At 38.1% G+C, this 16867-nt stretch overlaps 1 protein-coding gene across 5 annotated transcripts in view; it reads left to right on the forward strand.

Annotated features, from left to right (window-relative positions):
- The window catches only part of PRUNE2 (prune homolog 2 with BCH domain), a 149175-nt gene that overhangs the window by 74205 nt on the left and 58103 nt on the right, over positions 1 to 16867 (forward strand). For 4 of the 5 annotated variants that reach the window (XM_030004451.2, XM_030004453.2, XM_030004452.2 and 1 more), the window contains exons 7-9: positions 6807 to 6965; positions 7958 to 14462; positions 14910 to 15741. In XM_030004451.2, coding sequence (XP_029860311.1) covers positions 6807 to 6965; positions 7958 to 14462; positions 14910 to 15741 — 7496 coding nt within the window. The remainder of the gene's footprint in view (positions 1 to 6806; positions 6966 to 7957; positions 14463 to 14909; positions 15742 to 16867) is intronic. The other variant, XM_030004454.2, reaches the window with a different exon arrangement.

Consider the following 16867-nt stretch of genomic DNA (forward strand, 5'->3'; position numbering starts at 1 on the left):
TTCTAAGCCAAGTGGGCCATTATGATACCCTTATGTTACATGGATAACATAACGTCTCTTAAGATACATGGAGAACCTGTACCCCAGCGGCTAAATTCCAAGCGGTCTCAGCTAGCTCTGAATACGTGGAATAATGGAAGTGAAGTTTGGCTGTTTACCTGAGCAACCTTCTTTTTAATTTTATGAATGAATCTAGAGTTCCCAGTCTTTCCTGGAAGTAATGTGCTGTGCTAAATACATATAAAACATAGACATCTTTATAAGTTCTAGTTAAACTCAAAATGGACAAGCCTGTATTTGAATACACAGAATTTTTACTTATATGAAGTGCAAGTGAAACTTCTTTAGCTGTAATCTCAATTCGTAAAGAGTGGATCATTGTTAAGACACACTATCATAAAACGTACCAGTGCTGTCGAAAAGGTACTGTTTCCAGTGTGAAACTGGCTAAATACACTTTCATTGAATAAAGCATGATAATTTATTATAGATGAATCCTTCTTTCTCTGTTGCTTTTTTTTTTTTTTTTTTTTTAAAGTTATTCTGCTTTTAATGAAAATAATAGACTGTAAAAACACAGCCGTCACCTATGGTAAGGGGAGTGAGATCGGTGCTAAACAGGCATTCATCACTTGATTCTGTATGCAGTGTTTCACAATGCTATAGAATTTCCTGTTTAAATTTCTTTCTAGGTTAAACTTAGGATGACTAAAGTTAAACATAAGGTGTGACTGGGGTCTCTATAGAGCAGGGTAGCACAAGGTCTCAGATGCCCATTCTTCTGCTCTTCAGTTTAGGACCTAATACCTATTTCTCTTTGGAAACTTTAGACAGCAACACAAAGAAAACAGAATTAGCTGCTATTTTTGTTCTTTTCAGAAGACTCATAAATATTGGTACACCAGAGCTGCTGTTTGGTAGATTGAAATGTGCAACAGAAAAATGCAATCTTTCCTTACAGAAAAGATGGTGAATTTTGTATAGAGTGTTTTCACCAGTGGTGTTGATATATAAAAGAGGTAAAATAGTGAATATACTTGTCTGTGTTTCTGAAGACTTATAAACACCATACTGTTTATACTGTTTTTTCCATTTTTAGTGACCTTACCTGAAAACTTTTATAAAAAATTGAGTCTTTTTCTGCTTTTTTTTTTTTGTTTTTTTTTAAAGGAGGGGGCTTCTAGTAATTAGCTGGATTTACAACAAATGGCACACAGACTGTTAGCTCTGCATGTGTGCTATAACATTGGTGTTTACCCTATTATATTGCAATTTAAGTATGTCATAAAGTTTTATCAGTGATCACATAGAAATAAACTGGAATGCAGAAGTGCTGACCATGAAATATTAAGAGAATACAGCGTGAAGCAGTATGTATTGACTTCTGTATTGTGATAATTGCTTTGGTTGTGAATATTGTAATGGGATACAGTGATATTCCTCATTTATATTTTGTGATGGTTGGGTATTTTTAGCAAATGAGTTGTCAGCAGAAAGGCTTCATTAGACCCATCAGGGTATCTGCCCATGAATAACGAATCCCAAACTGTACTGACAGTTTCCTTGAGCCAAAATGATGGAGTACCTCTGACAAAAGCCATATTGTGCTCTCCATGTGAGGAGTGTGAAGAACAAAAGAGACAGTTTGTTCTTAATTTGGTCAGGTTAATATTGACACAGTTAGCTTAGAAGAATCAGAAGTATGTGTAATGTACATTTACAGTGATCATTTGGGTAATTGGCTGTTGGCTTTGTGAATCAGAAAGTGTTGCTAGCGATGGAGAAGTTACAAATTCTCTTTGGATATTTCTTGGAGGTTTTGCTTCTTTTAAAGGATCATCCGTGTTTGTAGTCATGTTAACTACTCAATTAAAAAAAGAGATTCCTATAAGAAAATTGAGTTTCAGAGAAAGAAGTTTCACAACAATATACAGCCTACATAAAATGGTATTTGTCAACAGAAATACATAATAACTGAACAGGTCATGTTCAAAAATCCTTCAAAAGTCTGGGGATTTCTTAAACTGTCTCATTCTGTTTACCCAGATGATAAAAAAATATTTGTCATTTCAGAATGTTTGACATATTGTTACGGCGTAGCATTGTATAAACTATTTATATGCATTAGACAAAACAAATACACAATTCTATTACAAATGCCAAGACACTAAATTTCTCCAGTATCCATGTTGCTGCTAACTATGCATAGTTAGCAGCATTTGCAAAATATATTTACTAGATTCTATTTATTTCAAGCATATTACATTTCAAGCATACTCAACAGTCCTTTTTTGTTGTTGTTATAGGTTACTTAGAGGGCATCACGACAGCTAATGTTTACATATGCTGTTTACCTGCTGTATGCTGTGCAAATGTTAATTAATATTTAAGCCAGCACATGCTAATCAAGTAAGGAAGAGGAGTATAAAAATGAATAGCCAACTGACCTTTGTCATGGTTTGGCTGTACGTCAGTGTATTTCCTACTATACTAATTCATCAACCGTGTATTTTACAGTGCTTGTAATTAATTTGGGATATAGCAGCTTAACTGTTGAAATGATTAGCATTTTTTCATTTCTGAAGGGAATGTTTTATTTTCTGTTAGCATTTACAATGCATGCAACATTCTGGTTGTTTACTTAGGTTAGCAAATTTGTGGAAGAGTCCATATGTCTACCATATCTTTCACTATATAGTCTTTGGTAATTTATAAAAATTTCTTGTTTACAACTGTCTTTATTTATTTGAAGGTTTGAATGCTTGTGAAAGGAGTGTCTGAATTGTCTTGTTTGGTACTAGTTTAAAGGAGTAAAACTTACAGATGTCTGGGGGGAGGGATGGAACTAAACTAAGTTTTAGAAAAAATTATTACTTAAATTAATAATATTTGTTAACATTAATAAAATTACTTTTGCTTATTTTAAATTTAATAATTAATTTTATGTTTTGATTAATAGTCCAGTCAACCAAAAAAATTTATGAAGTAGAATCATGATGCTGTAAGACATGTTATCTGATCTTGCTTTTATTCAATAGCTTAATCAACAGCATTTTCCAGCAAATTTACTCTTTGACCTATTCTTTTAACAAGGTCTGTTTGCCTTGTGTTTCATTTCTGGATGCACTTAGTGAAGTAACAGCTTATGAGAAACATTCATTGTTGATTATTAAAATGACTGTTTATGGGAAAACTGAGTAACTTATGTTGTCAGGTATTATTTGAATATTAATTGTTGCTTAGTAATGGTAATGTGAGAAGCTTGTACCTTATTCCTTATGCCACAGAATGAATAGGGTCTTGGGTTTTATACCTTCACTGAATAATGACTTTTTTTGTCAGAAAGTTTTATCATTGAGAGGCTATGGGGTAAAGTAATACATGCGATGTGATCAGCATCATTTTGCTTGACTTGATCTGTGTTGTGACATGCCTTAATGACTTCTTCAGTATTATTGTTGATGGGATGTCACTGTAGAACTTCTCTTGCCCTCTCGCACTTTTAAATCCTCAAATAATTTGCATGTTTTCTTTCAGTGTGGTGTATGGTGCTGGCACACCTAACCCCATTCCCATGCTGCTCTGAGCAGTCTTTCATCAGCCGATGGCGTTTTGCACCATGTAGCACTGGTCCATTACAATCCCAGTAAGAAAAGCATGCAAACTCTGTGAGGTACTTTTTAAAATGCTGTTTATTAGTGCTAACGTTAAAAGGAGAAAACAGCTATAGATAATCCTACATCCCTTTAGGTGGTGGGAACCCTTGAGGGGTGTAGCATTGAATAAGCCTCCAATTCGTGCACAGCATTCTGGGGACACCCTGTTCATAGAAGAAATTTCCACCTTTTGGTCATTTTAGCTGTTGTAGGATTTTCTTACAAGGAAGCACCTCCATTCCTCATTTCTACTGTCAACCAGAAAGGATGTTCATATGAGAACTCATTGCTGCACTTTTAGATGAAGGCAAAGACACACAGGTAAAGTAATTGCTGGTACCGAGTTGATGCTGCCTGCTGGCTTCTCTGGTACGGTTAGGCAGCCAAGTTCATTCTGTGCCCAAGGAATATGTGTAGCACAACACAGCCCAAAGGCCAAGCTGGATGTGAAGCACAGAGAAAAAAACACGTAGAACATAGCTGATCTCCTTCTGCAGTTTGTACGCGATGGAGAGGGACAGGGACAGGTAGCCTGCTCAGAGTTAATCTTCGTGCTTCTCTCAGTCATCAACATGCTGAGAACCTCAAGAAGAAAAAATACACACTCTGAATAGTAGTAAGTCTGAGAGCATGGAAGAAATGGGAGATCCTCAAGCAGCTGGATCAGGTAATTATGTAGTTAGTACAGATCCATTATTGTTTATATTAATGTGGCCCAGTGTGGAGCTCTCCAGTCCAGTTGCTCCCCCAGGGATACATACTTGGCAACTTCCCTGCTCAGAGCAGCAGGCTGCTGGATCACCTGCTGCTATATCAATTCCTCAGTGTTGCTCTTGATCGTATGACGTAAGTTAGCAAAAAAGGGGGCACAAGGCAAATTCAGATTTTAGCGCCATCAGGGGCTTTACCATGGCCATTTGCATCTTTAGTTCCTGCTCTGACTGGTAGAACTGACCTTTCATTGTATGGCATTTGGTGCCACACCCTTGCTGTGGTAACCATTCCCACCAGCAAAGAGCTGCTAGCATGTGAACGTTTTATCTTCTTCTGTTCTATTCATAGTCTTGCTCTATGATGCCCTAGTGGTCCTTGGCCTTAAACTGTAGAAATATACCTCCGATTGCCTGGTGTGCACATAGACTCTCCAGTTGGCCATGGTTCTGATTGGGAATTTTCCATGTAGGTGAGTTAAGAGGTTCCTTCCTCAAAATACTGCAGAAAGCAGGATTTTCAGCAGTCCCCAACCTACCACTTTGTGAGTGCCAAATGCAAGCTGAGATGATGGCAGATATTATCTCAGTGAATTTCATGAGGCTTCCAGTTCAGTCACGTGATTTTTAACAGAAAATTTCTAATTCCTTGCATTTTCAGCTGATACAAGCAGTATGAAAGATAAAGCATCATGCGGCTTGAAGGCTGGACATGTTTTAGAATCATCATTTATTTACCTTATGTACAGCCATAAAACACCTTGCAGACTAGATCCTTGATCGATCGGTGTCCTTCCCCGTGACTTCCCAATCTTCTTGAATTGGCTGTGAGTGGGTAACTGAGATAAGGAATTATCAGGGATTTTCAGATGGTTTTGAATCTGCTCTAGTTCAGATTTTTTTTTTTCAAATAGATTTTAATTATTCCAACTGCAGTTAGGAATGGGATAACTGAAGTAACTTTTCCATGCTTGAGCACATTTTGGTACTTTTTCTAATACATCCAATACTTGAGTCTTCAGAAAAATGTTACTGGTTTGGACGTTCAAACCTTATTTGCCATAATTCCTCACCATAACCCCCTATTCAGATTTCATATTTGAATGTCCACCAGGAAACTGACAGCTGACTTTTGTTTGTGCATTAATCTGCCTGAATTTAACATAAAACTCATTTTTAGGTGCTATGTGAACATCGAAGTGGAACTTTGTTTCTAATCTCGAAAAAGAATCTGCTTCCAAAGCATTTGACAAACAGATTTTTTTGGTTTAAGTTTAACTTACAGGGAGGGATACCCATTTTGTGGACACATTTGAGTAGATTAATAAATAGTATTTGTATGTATGTAACCAAAACAGCAATTTATTAGGTAGGAGACAGATGCAGGGGAATAACATGCCAATCTGCATATACAGTTGTGTTGTGTTCATGATGAACTGCTGTTTACTTAGGGCCAGTGTAGCTTGGCAGCATCAGAAGAATTATTAGCTAGATGATGGCAAAAATTATGTCAAATACAAATAGCAGAAACATAAAGGAGAGAATAAAATTTCTAAGACTTTGTTCACTGGCAGTTATCAGAACTGAGGACTGAAGAGAGACATTTATACTTTGTGCATTATGTCCCCAGGCAGAAAGAGGGTTGTATGTTTTATGTTGCAAAATCTAGACAATTCAACATTGGGCTAGTCCAAATATAAATGAGAATAGGAATGACAAATGCAGTGTTTGCCTCCTGTGTGTTTGGTGTGGGATGTATGTGAAAATAAGCATTTTTTTGACACAAAGAGATTTTAAAACTAGTTTGCCTTAATCTGATCTTATTTTGGGGTGTTATTGTTTTGAAGACTTGCACAGAATTCAAAGCACAGGAATAAAGGAACCTAAAGGAATAATCTGTGGTAAAATTGTATACAATCATGTAACATCATAATGGATACATATAAAGGGCTGCAAAATTAAGTTAGCACACACAATTTCCTTTTGAGTGCCTGATTTTGCAACTCAATACTATTATTTTAACATCTATTATTTTAAATGAAATATTGACATGACAAATTTCATAAAATATTTTTATTTTTCTATCAAAAAAGGGGTTTTATTCAAGAAACAGCAGTAGCCCAATACTTATAAGCAACCTTGCAAAAGCAAGTAGCAGGAACAAGTAAGAATTCTGTTTCAGCAGCGGTTTGAAGAAGGCAAAACCTACATTTAGTGTTTTAGCATTCTTCAGAAATAAAAGTCCATTACTGTGTTGTGAGACTGGTTCTTGATTTTTATTTTTTTTTTAAGCATATAGCTGTTTTGACAAATGGAATGGAATTCTGTTGCCAGTTACACTGATGCTTATTAACACTTCTGGCTATTTTCACCACAGATTTGGATGGAAAGAGCAAGGAAAAGAAGCTGATATTTCTTTTAATTTCTTACCATATTTCAGGACTGCGTGTTACACAGGAGTCTCATTGGTGATCTGAAAGCATTCATAGATAAATATGGGTTTGATGTACTTGTCGTTTTGGCCAACTGTTTGACGGATGAGAAGCAAACAAAACGACAAGTAGCAGTATACTCGGAAAACTTAGAGCTAGGCAATCAAGTAAGTACCTGGAAAAAGAATCAAATAATATCTTTCCTGGAAAAAAAATGTTTTTTTAAAGTAGCATATACCAAAGTGTTGAATAATTAAGTGGGGTCAAAAAGTAGCAACAGTTGGCTGGCAACTGAGCAGCTATTTGAAATGCCTGCATTATTTATATGATGCAAGATTGTGATATTTATAATTGTTTCAGACCAGCCTAATAGTAAAAGTGTACAGTTACAAGAAATATAGAAATAGACAAGATTTTTCAGTTTAAGTAAAACAGAGTGATTTTTTTTTTTTTTTCCCCACTAATTTTGGCTTGGTTTTGTTGTGATGTATACAAATGAGTCTTTGAGGGATGAGCAAACACATTGTAAATGGTAATGACCAGAACTCATCTATGTGTGTGTAATCACTAAAGAATTTAAGCTCTGAAATGAAGCCAAATTATTACTATGATGTTCATTTATCCAAAGCCAGGTGCTGTCTGTTCTTTTTACTATATTTGTCCCCAAATGGGAGAAACCATCTCAGTGGCAACTTTTTGAACCTTTTTCTCAGTCTTAAAAACTTCTGATTTTAGGGACAGGTGGCTAAATGACTCTACTGCTTTCAAAGTCAATATAAATATATTTATTTTATTAATCTAATTATCACATTCTAAAGATGCTTTTCTCATGTACCCTTACATATTTTACTCAGATTTCTCAAGGCAACAACTAACCATTTATTTGGATTTTCTTTGACTAATGAAAAGTGATCTTGAAAGTCAAATGATACTATTTCAAGTAAATATTCTGACCAATTTTACAATACATATTATGCCTTGATCTTCTATTTTAATAGTTCATCTATTTAGGGATCATCATAAGGCTGTTACAGCAAAATGGCCAAGAAATAGATTAATAGGAATAGATAGGTACGGCTGTGTTACACAGTGAATTAGTCAATATGTGCCCTTATGCCCATGATTGCAATGGCTTTTGAAACATCCTATTTTTCAACAGATCTGCTGTGAATTAGAAGAATGTCAGAATCCTTGTTTGGAGCTGGATCCTGTAGAATGTGGATGTGACCAAATTCTCATTTATCATCAAGAAAATTCTTTGGTGACCTGTGATCAAATTTTTCTTCTAATTAAGGAAGTTATAAATAGAAGACAACCAGAAATGGTGTCAAACAGTAGAACTTCTTCAACTGAAGCTGTTGCTGGAAGTGCTCCACTTTCACAAGGATCTTCTGGTATTATGGAGTTATATGGTTCTGATGTAGAACCACAGCCCAGTTCTGCCAATTTTATAGAAAATCCTCAAGATCTAAATGGATCTATGCAAGCCCACGTTGATGTTAATGTAGACCTTGTGAGTCCAGACAGTGGACTGGCTACCATTAGAAGCAGCCGGTCTTCCAAGGAGAGTTCTGTTTTCCTTAGTGATGATAGCCCTGTTGCAGAAGGTGCTGCTACCTATCACAGTCTTCTGCCTGGCTTTGATTCCTATAGCCCTATTCCTGAAGGAGCAATAGCTGAAGAACAAAAACCTCAGTCTAGAGACAATACTGATAACTTTGATCTTTTCAATTTTGATCTAGCACCTGTGGTTGCCGCTCCATCCGAGTCATCTTCTCGTTCTGTTGATTGTTCCCCAGCAGATGACTATTTCCTCAATAGTGATTCATCAGAAGGACAACAACTCACTGTGCATAAAGAACTTGATGAGGCAAACCTGCTAGAAAGTGATACAGCTAATTATTCAGCTGACTTACTTGTGACAACAAAAGAGGAAGACAATTCAGCCGAATTTGATGAGAATCCAGGAGAAATGTGTGAGAAAACTTCAAGTTTGATCGATTTAGTTGAAGGTGATTCTTCTTCACCAGAAATGTTGAAATCTGCTGATTCAAGAATTCCACCAACTCCTATGAACAGTCTTGTAGAAACTTCACCATTAGATAATGGGCAGCCTTTATTTTTCCCACAAGATGTCATAAAAAAAATTAATGAAATTGATGGCACAAATTATTCTCAGTCTCGTGTTAGATATGGAAGCTGGTGGGATGGCTTTGACCTAGAGTCCAAAAATGCTGATACATGGAGTTCAAGTGAGCAGGAATCCGTATTTCAGAGCCCTGTCTTATGGAAAGATGGTAAAGAAAGTCCCTTGCTACGAGAACATATTGATAGAAGAGCCTCAGATTCTGTGTTCCTCCAAAAACAGCCAAAGCAAAAGGAATATGTGAGAGCAGGTCTGTGGGATAATCAGTTTAAACAAGATAATTGGAACTATGAGAATCAAGAGAAGAACAGTGAACATTTGCATTTGCAAACTGCTGCTTTAGAGGAGACAAAGCAAGAACCGGAGAGCTTTACTGACCCATGGAAGGTCAGTCAGCCAACACCTATGATGTCAGATGCATGGTGTAGTGGTGAACGGAAAGGTAGTCAGATAGCTGGAGACTCTTACGAAATCTGGACTAAGTTTGATGCAGGAGATATTGCTAGATCCTCAGAAAATGTATGGAACATGCCCAAACTGGATAGAGAAAAAAAATCAGTGAATATTCCTGAGGAATGGGCCATACCAAAGACTAGTTTGTCAGATTCTTCAGAAATCACAGCAGACAATGAGACTGAAAATCCACCTGTGCAGGTACCTCTAGAAGCCTGGGATAAAGAAAGGTATTATTCAGTAGAAGAATATGGAAAATATGAAAATACAAATTCGGTTTTCAACAATATGCAAAATAATTCAAAGCTGCAAACAGAGGAAAAAACTGTATTTGGTGACTCTAAACATAGACCAAAACAATTTGAAAATATAGAGACCTGGAATATGTATGATAAAAACATCAGGAAAGAAGTAACAGAAGTAGTGGTGCCATGGGAGAATACCTTCTTGTATAAACACTCAGATCTTAGTTCATCAAATATAGGTGAAGATTTAGTTGTTTCTCCACCAGACACCAATTATTCAACATCTGATTCATATATATCACCTACATATGTGGAAGACGAAAGAGAAAATGAGGATAAAGATTTTGACAAAGAAACAGTTACTGATAAAATGATAAACCCAAATTTGGCTGACCCAAAAGTACTTGAGAAAGCAAATAAGGAACCATTATCTCCTAGAAACATACCTTTTTCAAGCACTGGAAACACAGACATCTGGAACACTCCCCTAAATAATGTCACCGAGTTACAAGAAAGAAATTCTGCTCTTTCTGCCTCTGCTAAACCTCATCAATATTTTTCAACTGAGATACATACCAGTGAAAATAATTCTTCTATATCTGAAAACAGAAGAACACCAGTATACAATCAAACAGTGAATGACTTATCACCACCACAGAATGAATTCAATACTAGGCAGAGTGCAACTGAAATTGTAGAAACAGTGAGCGGTGTTCCTGTAGATGACACAGACACACCTACACCAACTTCAGACACTGGGAATAGTGTGGATATGAAAATATGTGACTTAGGGAGTGAGATACTTAGTAAGAAGGCAGCACAAAAGACTGCTGATGTTGATGAAAAGCTGGGTAGTCAGGAATCAACGCAGCAGCTGAACTCATGGAGTTTACAAAGTGAGCAGGGTTGTGAGGAAGGCTGGGACAATGCCATTGTCATCTCTCAGGAAGGAAAAGAGGAATATAAGAGAACAGATGAGACAAGTGGACAGCAAATGATTAGCGACATTTGTAATAAACCAGTGCAAGAGGACAGTGAATCTTCATGTACTGCAGATTCGGAAGAAAACAGGTCAACAACTGAAGTCCCCAGCTCCCCAGAAAAAATGAGGAATAGTGTTAGTTTGGAAGTGTTAGTCACAGAGAATGTGTCCTTTTCCAATCAAAGTAATCCAGTTAGTCAGGAAGAGAGAAAAGTCTTGTCACAGAATAACGTAGAATCTTCTTCAAGTGCTTCTGAGGAAGGCAGAAATTATGAATGTTTTGATGACTCCAGACCACAAAATTACAATTATAGTGAAACATCACAGCTGCTTTCTGAGAAAGCTGAAAAGGAGACTGCAGTGATAGAGGATGCAACAAGTCCTGAGATGGAAAGTATCTCTGAAAGTTCTGATAAGGGTAGTGATAATCCTGAAAATAATTCTAAAATGCCCAGAAGCTCAGGCATCTGGAGTGAATCTGGAAGGAGTAGTTGTCACCTAGCCACATCTATTCCTTTCATGAATGAACCACAAGAAGTGCTGGGAGAAATGAAAGAAGACTTAGATGAAGTGGTTCCTAACCATCCAGACATTTGTAATTCTGAGTTAGTATCTTTCAAAAATAGCTCAGAACTGAACAGGACTCATGAAAAGTCTTTCATAGATGAGTTTAAGAAGAGTTCTTCTGGATATGTCAGTGTTCCTGACATTACATATATGTCTGTGGTGGAAAATTCATTTTCACATGTAATAGGTTCTGGGAGAAATGAAAACTCTGAAAATTTGGAACCTGCTCATAATCTTTGTGGAGAGCCATGTGTAATGGTTAATGACAGTTTTCATCAAACTGCTTGGAATTCACAGCCATATGAAGATTTGCAGTCTCCTGGAACAAGTCCTGAGGCAAGTGAAGTCCTTGAAATGGCAAACACCACAAGTAGCCTTTCAAAGGATATACAGATCAAAAGTTTTTTGGAAGAAGATAATATGTGGAGTGATTCAATAAATGATTATGCACACTCAAGTGGAACGAGTCCTGATTTAAGTGATGCATCTGTGAATGTGTGGGGAGACCTTCCAGTTGCACGTCATCACAAAAGAAGTAGGGATATGTGGGATATTAAAAATAACAAAAATCTTGAAGATGCCTATAAAAGGAATGAATTTGGGAATGAATGTGAAGAAAGACTTGAAACAAGCACTGAACAGAACAAAGTTCCTAAAAGCTTAGATTTTTGGAATGCCCATGTAGATGATGATACTGTATCTTCTTTATCAAGTCCTGACATAAATGAGGATTCAGAGAATTCAGAGGTGTGTCCGGAAGTGATTCATGAAGATTCCACATATGAAAACAAACAGCACAAAACATCTGAAATTGGAGAGGATTATGCTCAATCCAAGGCAACAAGTCCTGAAGCAAATGAAGGCAATTTAGATGCAAAAACTAAGGTGGGAGAGGAGGTCCAGGTAGGCATCTTCAATGAAAATCATGAAACAATTAAAGCTAGTAAAGTAGGGCAGGAGGACTTGACTATAATGGAGCATAATGAGACTTCTGAATATTTAGGTCACTGGGAAGCACTTCAGAAAAAAGGTCAGGCGAGCATTTTCAGTGAAAAAACAGGTAGCAGTGAAGACTCACATTTGTATCAAATGAACGAAGATACTACACCGACTTTTGGTGTTGGTGATAAAGAAGAGTATTCTTCAAAAGCTGTAGATATGTGGAGTATGTCATTGGAAGCTGATTTAAGAACTGATCCAAAATCCACAGTAGGAACATTTGGGTTTCCAGATGACAGTTCAGAATGGTGGAATTCACAACCTTGTGAAGAAAAGCAATTGGAAGATCAGTATTCTGTTTCAAGTCACTCTGCAACAAACCAGTTAACAAATAGTAAGGAGGACTGCTGGGCATCACCTTCACAAGATGAAGAACAAACAGAGGCACATTGCGCTAATGCAAGTAATGATGGAAATCAGCCTCCCCCCCTGTACTGTGATGAAAAAGAAAATGAAAGGCTAGTACAGCCTATGAATATTCCTGATAGTCAAATAAATCAAGACACTGTACAGTTCAAACAACTTGATCCTTTCATACTGGATAAAGAAGAAAGGGGCTTGAAAGAGCAGTTGTTTCCTACAGATGAGGAAAATCAACTGACTCCACAGAATCCTTTTTCAGATGAGGGAAGAGGTATGCCAGATACATCGGTTCAAGAAATCACTGTACTGGAGCTACCAAAAGACAATGAGGGAAATGCAAGTCTCATTCCTCAAGAACAACAGCAAAACACCTGTGAAAGATTAGAAATGCACAATTCCCTGCCAGGTGCTTTCACTCTAGAAGATTTATCTTTTGAAATGACAGAGAAGTCAAGTCCAGGGTGGAGTATATTAGTTCCCCAAACTGCACTTATCCCAGATATTTTACAGGATAACACCCAAGAAAGTAATCAGCTGTTTTCAGTGGAACCTGACCTGTGGACTAATGCTGATCAGATTGTCACTTTGAAATCAGATGGTGAAAATCCCGATATATTAAGTCACTGTGACCAGGACAATAGTTCAGAGGCATCAGGCAGTCCTGATGTGTGCCAGGAGTATGAAGCTAAGTATGCCTTTATCCCATCTTCTCAGATTGGGGTGGAGCCTGAAGACAAAGGTAGTCAGCAGATTCACACATGGTCAAATATGAGTAAAGAGGCAGATTTTGATTCAAAGTGTCAGTTAGTAATGCAGAAGGTGGAGACACAGTCTGAAAGTGGTAGCCCTCAGGACTATGAACAGGGAAAGACCAATGAATCCTATCAGCTAATCTCTTCTAATACTCAGGAGCCTCCTGAATTTGCAGTTTTGGAAGAATATGCTCTAGAAAATAAACTTGTTACTGACCCAACTGAGTCCGCTGAAATTACCAATGAAATCTTAGAAGTGACATCCTTAGGTCTAAAAGACACGTTCTGTGAAGGTTTTACTCCTGCAAACCATCAAGGATCACCAACTGATGAAGCTCAAATAGTGACCTCCCAAATGCATTTGGTTCCCGTGGATTTTACTCTACTTGATAGGGCAGAACAAAGCTTAAAAGAAATCAGTGCCTTGGCTGAAGTTGGAAAATATTCTGATATTGACCATACAGCAATAACTGGTGATGAGCTAGACATGTTAGAAGAATGTGTGGATGAATCTGAGACAGGTGTAGAACGTAACATCAGGAACACGTCAGTGACTAATGTCCCGGCAAGCACATGTGGTGGAATGAACGTACTGGCAGTAGTAGGCAGTGAAGCAACAGAAGGTGAATCAAAGGATAAACAGACATTCTTTCCCAAATCCTTTCTGCCTGGGAGTAATGAAGGCCATGAATCTAATTCAAGTAATCAACTGGTTGATAACATAGCAAAAGAATCTGAAGATGTAATTGAAAATGACGTTCCTGTGTTTAAGGAAACACCCACTGACCAATCACCAGTGGTGTGTACTCCACCATCCTGTGTATCTTTTGATGCTGAACCCTCTGGCAGCAGAGAGTGTGCAAAGGATGACCTCTTGTTACAGCAGCCATTTTGGGACAGTGTTTCTTTGGAAAAACCCTTATCACTGCCAACTGCTTTGGAAGGTGCAGAAGGCATCCTAATGACCAAAGACAACAGCATTAAAGATCAGGTGTCTGAAACATCCACAGAGTGCCTTCAGGAAAATCACACATCAGTACCTTCACTCACCGAGTCTGAAATAACTCTAGGAGCTTCTGAGATTTTGACAGGAAAATCTGAAGCAGAAACAACTGATCTCGACTCACCGCCAGGTGGAGATAAAAGATCACCTGATGGTAAGAAAACCTGCTTCCCAGAGCAAATTCATAGGACAAAGAAAGAAGGAAATGTCTGGAGTATTACTGCTGAATGATGAGGCTTTGAGTGAAGTTTGAAGTTTGTGTGTCTCCCTGATGTACAAAATTCTGTACTTTAGGAAGACCTCTAGCGTCACCCTTCTAGACAGATCTAAAGCTTTTAAGAATTGAAGTAGGAACATTATTTCTGTTGTTTGTACAGGGCCTAGCATATGGGAGACTGAATCATTTGTCCCTGAGGAATGATTGCAGTGTTAATGTATAATCTTTAACAAAATGATGATGATGACGTTATAAAATTCAAGTACACATTAACAGAGCAAAGCAAACTGAGAAGAGCTTTATCTTACTGTACTGATTTAAAGAAATCATAGTGACTAAGTAATTCAAAAACTAAAAGGAGTTTCTGTTTGCCTGTTCTTTTAGAAGCTGGCACTGACTCCCTACTTTGTAGGGAGAATAAGCCAAGAAATTCCTCTGAGAGCCCTGAACTGAAAAATACAGAGGGTAAGGAAGATGTGAGGATGCAGGTGCACCGAGATACAACTTCACTGGAGTCGGATTACATCCTTGTTGCTGAGAAAGAAAATATACCTTCAACGGAGGATACCTTTGAAAGAAACGAAAGTGATTTTGCATTTCAAGAAGCTAATGTGGCTGAACAAACAGAATCTCATAAAGGCTTTTCACCGGGCTCCTTGGATACCTTTCAGCCAATCTCCATTACAAATGAAAGGGAAGATCACTCTGTTTGTGGGACTGAAAGAGACTCTATTCACTTAGAAGAGAAAAGTTCTTCTGTTACGCCTCAAAAACTGGATGATGAAAGGAGATCACAGGAAAGCTCTGGGCAAGATGAGGGCTGGATTATATTGGGCCAAAATGAAGTCAGTGACATATCACCTGAAGAAATTTCTGCCGAGTCAGAGATGCCAAACTCAGGGTCCGGATATTCTGACGAAGAACTGGCAGCTGTTGTAGCACAGGAATTGATTCTTGACACTCCAGCAGAATTTCAGGTAGAAGCTACCCTTCAGAAACCTTTTGAACATGGGGGCTATTCTCCTTCAGACAGCCTGACCACCGAGAACGAGAGTTTGGCCATCGCAGGAACATGTGTGTTGCAGGTGGTTGGTGGTGATGGTACATGGAAAGCAAATTCTCAACAGACACTCGGAAATAACGTAGCAACAGAACAAGAAATGAAGGAGGAAATGGTGCTTCTCAACAGTGAAAGAGGACTGAGTCAAATATCAGGGTAAGGAAAAACCAACCTGTTTCCTTTCAAGAGCCTTCTGTTCACTTGTTATCAATGCTTTTGAAGAGTATGACATTATGAATAGATGGCAGGACTTTCAGGTCTGAACTACTAATTATATTTACATGATTTAAGTATCACTGTACTCCTCCCCTTCTAAAAACAGAGACTTGGTTCTTGGTTGCTTGGTATGAGCCAGATGAGGAATGTTTTGCAATGCAGGAAGCTTGTAAGGCCACTTCCTTGCAGGAATAAGTCCATCTTCCTTTTATGGAGTCCCATAGACTTCATAACCTACCTTTAAATCTGAAACATGTGGCCAGGGAATGCAGGCCAAAGCCAGGTACTGATGGTATTGTCAGTCCTGATACAATGCCAGTGATGAGATTATGGAGGGATCGAAGTGAAGTACAGTCTCTGCCTAATGCAAAACTGCTGGGAAGGAAGATAGGAGGGAGTTGAGGCCCAGAGTCAGAAAGAGGTGCTGCTTATAGAGAAAAGAAAAGGATGATGGAAAATCATGGTCTTTGTGGTTATTTCCAAGCTGTAGTCAGGTCAGAGCAGCATTTTTGTCTATTCGGACTGGACTGGCAGTTGAGGCAGTTTGAGTATGTTTGCACCTGCCTTTGGGTGGAATTGCAGCCTCTGTCAGCATTACTACTGCCTGCTGCCTCTCTGCTGTGTCAACAGATGGAGAGAGAGGTGACCCTCTTGAGTCCATTTACTGTAGCGTTTTGGAGAGGGTGCTTCTGCTGTTGACTCCTCTTCTTTTACAACTAGGAGGCTGCAACTGCTACAGTGGACTTATAGGATAGCTCCAGAGATGCAAGTGTGGAAGTCTGACCTCATTTCTTCTGGGCATCTGCAACTGACATGCTGCAGTTTTACAAAGAGGAACCTGGCATTGCATTGATACAGTGAAATTCTTGTGGCCAGCAAAAGAAACTTCCCAGTACAAATAAAACTAAGAGGTGTAACTGCTTTGTACTTGTTACTCCTTTGAAACTGCACTTACCCAAAAGAACACATGTGATATCAAACATGTGGAAACATACTGTTTGTGTGAAATGCAAGACTGATTTTTTAACTTTTTTTCAAGTTTCTCTCAAGTACTTGTCAGCTCAGT

The sequence above is a fragment of the Aquila chrysaetos genome, chromosome Z (assembly GCF_900496995.4).
Source record: "Aquila chrysaetos chrysaetos chromosome Z, bAquChr1.4, whole genome shotgun sequence".
Taxonomy (NCBI): Eukaryota; Metazoa; Chordata; class Aves; order Accipitriformes; family Accipitridae; genus Aquila; species Aquila chrysaetos.